The sequence below is a fragment of the Tripterygium wilfordii genome, chromosome 17, assembly GCF_013401445.1.
Source record: "Tripterygium wilfordii isolate XIE 37 chromosome 17, ASM1340144v1, whole genome shotgun sequence".
In the NCBI taxonomy this organism is placed as follows: Eukaryota; Viridiplantae; Streptophyta; class Magnoliopsida; order Celastrales; family Celastraceae; genus Tripterygium; species Tripterygium wilfordii.
Window position 1 is genome coordinate 10195173 of NC_052248.1, and position 4776 is coordinate 10199948.

General features: G+C 37.0%; 1 protein-coding gene across 1 annotated transcript; it reads left to right on the top strand.

Moving 5' to 3' along the window:
* Window positions 1–485: 485 nt before the first annotated feature.
* On the top strand, window positions 486–3624 carry LOC119981998 (PXMP2/4 family protein 3-like). The gene is made up of 4 exons (XM_038825140.1): window positions 486–925; window positions 1921–2149; window positions 2971–3095; window positions 3216–3624. The coding sequence occupies exons 1-4, from the start codon at window positions 599–601 to the stop codon at window positions 3300–3302; spliced, it is 768 nt and encodes a 255-aa protein (XP_038681068.1). The 5' UTR covers window positions 486–598; the 3' UTR covers window positions 3303–3624.
* The last annotated feature ends 1152 nt before the right edge of the window (window positions 3625–4776 follow it).

The following is a 4776-nucleotide window of genomic DNA, read 5'->3' on the forward strand; positions in this document are numbered from 1 at the left end:
TAAGTAAAAAAAAATTAAAAAGTAAAAGTTGAACCTAATTGAGATTTAAATGGTTATGTTGGACTTGGACTTTTATAATTTATATAGTTATGTTGTACTTTCTTATAAGAATACTTGTTAATTGAAAATTAAATTTGGTAATATTGTGTTTAATTTGAGATTGAGAGTGTCATTATTGTGATTATTACTTTATTTGGATGGATTTTAATTTATAGTATTTTTCTAAAAAATTGCAGATTTTCTATAATTTACTAAAAAGAAATCTCATAAACTAACGTCCCTTTTTTTCAATTTTATTTTCGTGAAATTTGTAATATTGTTCCCAATTGTATAATTTGAGGAGTTTCAATTCAAATTTTCAACGAGAGACACGTGCCACAAAAGAAGACTGAAGTGGACATGTGGCAAGAACTGGTTTGGCTGTCTGCATATCTGGAAAGTGGAAAGTGTCCCACATGATTTGGAAATCAAATCCCCTTTCTGGTAGAACTTTTATTAAGGCACCGAAAACTCTTCCTTTCTGTCTCTCTCTCTGTCCCTCCAAAACCCTCAGAAAGGGCAGAGATTCGCAGAGAGAGACATTGACAGATTAACCAAGATGAGCACAGCCCTCCTGAGGAAGACAAGCCTTCCTCGTCTTTTACATGGACATTTGAGAAACCCCATCAGAGAAACCCATCAAATCCTCGGTACCCAAACGCCGCAGACCAGAGCCTATTTTCGTTTCCCTCATTTTCTCAGGAAAGCCAGGGAATATGAGCTGCCTCCTTCCTCGTTCGCCTCTTCATTCTCTTATTCTTCGACAGCGTCATCATCTAGGGTTGGGTTTGTTGGGTGGTATTTGGGGATGGTGAAGGCGAGGCCTGTGTTCACTAAGAGCGTCACGGCCGCCCTCATTTACACTGCTGCCGACCTGTCATCTCAGGTGTGTAAAGTCCCTTGATTCTCATTTACATCGGTTTTCTTGAAATGATTTTGTCAGATTTATTCGTGTGTTGGAAAAATGGGATCTTGATTTAATTTTCTTTTTGGGACTGCTGTTGGGTCAGAGGTTCTATTGAGTTTTCCAGAGTAGTTGTTTATTGTCATTTTCATGTACATGACGTTTTATTGTTACTTTGAAAAGAAAGTCATCTTGATTTTGGGTATATATTTATTCTTGCTTGCTTTTCTCTGGCATCAATGGAGTGTTTCAAGTCAGGTTTTCAATAGAAATGCTCTATATGGAAATTGTTAGAATATGCTGATGTATTCAGAGGTTTCATTGAATTCATTTATTTGTCTTGGTGCTGAATGGGAAAATCATATAAATCAATCAAAAAGCCAACGAATATGCTTGACCATGCCTTTTAAGGTGGAAGGACTCTACTTGCTTTTGTTTGACAGAAATCCTTGCAATGACATCTCTTCCATATTTTCCTGGTCTTTTTTTGCAATCCTTCCTTTTGTTCCCGAAACCTATTTTCTTTGTTGTTTATAGACTTACCTGTTAAAGTTTTTGATTAAGTAATCTATGTACCCAATTAAGTATAACAAAATTTTTTTGACAAGGCTAACCTTAGGAGGAGAGCTCCCGGTGGTTGTGGGAGGAGACATTTCGAGAGGGTTTCTGAAAAAAAAATGTTGATTTCTACTGAAACCCTCACGAATTCTCCCCTCGCCAACCACTGCAAACTCTCCTCCCAAGTCCCAAGCTTAAAGTAATTGTGTAAATATTAAAGATGAACAAACTTCTGCGAAAAGATCATAAAGTATTTTATAACTTAGTTTATATTGTTTACAAGTTTCCCTTGTACCAATCTTCAAGCCAAGGTTTTGATACATTGACACAATTATATTCATTGTGATGGTGATCATTCATACATATTTTTCTAGTTTGAGTAATACTTTGCTGTAGTATTCATAACGAATTTTCATTAGACAATTGCAGGGTCATATTCAGAGTCTTATGATCTGGTGAGGACATTACGCATGACTGGATATGGTATGCTGATTTTGGGACCATCACTGCATTTTTGGTTCAATTTAATGTCAAAGCTCTTTCCAAATCGAGATTTACTCACTACATTGAAGAAGATGCTCATGGGCCAGACACTCTATGGACCTGTCATGACTGTTGTTTTCTTTTCTGTAAATGCATATATGCAGGGTGAGTACGATTCTTTACTTTTAAGGTGTGTTGCTTGGATTATCGGGAAAAAAAGGTGTGCTGATTGGCTTATCGTGAAAAAAAGGGTGTGTGTTGCTTGTCGTATGATTATGCGCATTGTTACATTTTTCACTTCTGTGCTGTTTCCTCACGCAAGCCAAGTATTTGGTTTCAATGTAAGTTGTTACTAGAGATGAAGATAAATTTTAAGGTTCTTTTCATTTTAGTTTTATATCGTTAACTAATAGCGTTGCTCCTTTTGCATTTTTTTTCTAATTGTGCCTTTACCAATAATGTCATTGAATTGTCAGTGCTAAGGTGACAATGAAATTAGGCATGTATCTTTGTAGGTGGTTGATACTGGATCTAAGGTGAACATTGAACTTAGAGAAATTTTAAGCTTAGTTTGACTTGACGACTGGGAAAATATAAATTTAGCCATTCTTCTATCAAATTTTCAGTTGTGGGTTAGAGCTTTTGAGAGCAGAAATGGATATCCTGTTACCATGCAAGCATGCTTGTGAGTCCAATTTCATGTTTCCATGACTTACTCGTTTCAGCGAGCCATAGATTTACTATAAATCAAGTTGTATAAATATCATTTTTCAGCTATGGTCCCACCTTTGAAAGGTTCTGACCAAAAACTCCAGGAATGATCCTAATCAATGACAAATTTTCCCTTAGAAGTGTCATTATATTGGAGCATGGAATGCCTATCTCAGTTGACGGAACCTTAAACAACTTTGTGTACTATCTTAGAAATGTTTTAACATTTTCATTGTGATATGTGTTTTCACTGTTACCATGATTTCCTGGCTCAGGTGAAAGCGGGAGAGAGATCATTGCTCGATTAAAGCGAGACTTAGTCCCAACGATGATAAATGGTGTTATGTACTGGCCTATATGTGACTTTATCACGTTCAAATTTGTTCCTGTTCATTTACAGGTATCATCTATTTGGAGGAAAACATGGGCCTTTTTCTTTCACTTTTTTTCTGCCTGGCGTGTTATTACAAGATGATGTGGGTTTTGAACTAATTTCTATTTCATGTTTTTGATTTGGCAGCCATTGGTTAGCAATTCGTTTTCATATCTATGGAATGTCTATATGACATATATGGCGGGTTTAGCAAAAGTAGACGCCTCCAGCTGATGATTGATTTCCCTAACTTGTCTCATATGTCACCTGTCTCTACATTTGATGATGGCCATGGTAGACGGTTTTGTGAAGAATCATAGTGTATGATACCAGCAGGAGTAGGAGCACCGAAGAAGGAAAACAAACTTTCTAGCGAGTTTCATCTCTCGGACGGATTTAGCATCAATTTCTCTCATATTTAATTGTTGGTAATCCTTTACAATTTTATGATTTTATAGGAAATCAACTGTACACAAACTGTGATGTTAAGCAGTGGATCAGTGTTGAGACTTTACTTGTAGTATTACTCAATTCATCCGTGTGCACTATTTAGCTATGGGGAAATTTGCTTTTGTTTTAAACTAGTCACCATCCGAATCATGAATATCTCTTACATCAGGTCTTGGGGAGATTAAAAGGGGAAGAGAACAAAGACATGGAAATTGTTGTTAAGCTTAGAAAGACGAAGATGGATAGCAAAAGAAAAATAAGTTATGTTTTCTGAACATGTAATTCAACAAAATAAGCTATGTATATATGTTTTCTGGACATGTAATTCAATACAAGCTTTTGGTCAAAATACACATTGTATTAGGGGTGTACACCGGACCGGGTCTGACCCGACCCGGTGATTTTTTATAGGTGAGGAACCCGGTCCGGTAACTCTGTTAATAACCAACGGGTTATCGGGTTTCGGGTCTTTGGGTTATCGGGTTCGGGTTTCGGGTCACCTGTTAACACAGAGAGTCCAAATCGGTATATCAAAACTGAGATGTTCTGATGAATTTACCCGGTCAGGGACGGAGGGGAAGCGGAGAGAGTGAACGGACAAGCACATATCTGAGTTCAATTCTAATAACTAGTCAAACTAAGCAAAAGTTGAAGGCAGATCTGTCTTGGCCTGCAGCCTATGATGATGAATATCCAGCGGATTCACATAAAGGACTAAAAGGCAAATCCGAGATGAGAAGGAAGATGTTATTAGCTAGAGACAACAGAAAATTCGATGGTGAACAATCAGAACAGCAGCTACATGAGGTAATGGCAAGCAAATCAAGATCAATTTTGCAGACAAGGATACAAAGTTGCGGCAAACTATGTCGGAAATAATTTCGCTACACGAGATCCACGCTATGCTTTCTACTCTTAGAGATCGCCTCTGCCTCTACCAAGATCTGCCAAGATCGCCTCTACTCTTGGTAGTGATAGAAAGTTGTAGAGAGAGCTGGAAACTTCCAAAAACCATTAGAGTCTCCTTTGAAGCAATAATACCAACTTAAGTACTGGGCCTATTGAGTTATTGGGCTTATTGAAGTATTGGGCTATTTGTTAAGGTTGTAATTGCCAATTGGCATACATATATTCCACTCCCATTGTCCCACATCATAAAACTACAGAACAGAATAGTAAGAAATAGTCTTTAAAAGGTCAAAGCAAGCTAGTAAATTATAACTAATCAATTATATAATTCGTTTTTATTTTATTAACC

What these genes read in the sequence shown, in the direction of transcription:
- LOC119981998 (XM_038825140.1), top strand. Translation starts at nt 599, where the DNA reads ATGAGCACAGCCCTCCTGAGGAAGACAAGCCTTCCTCGTCTTTTACAT. An exon ending in CTGCCGACCTGTCATCTCAG is followed by an intron (nt 926 to 1,920) that starts GTGTGTAAAGTC and finishes AATTTTCATTAG; the next exon opens with ACAATTGCAGGGTCATATTC. An exon ending in TGTAAATGCATATATGCAGG is followed by an intron (nt 2,150 to 2,970) that starts GTGAGTACGATT and finishes TTCCTGGCTCAG; the next exon opens with GTGAAAGCGGGAGAGAGATC.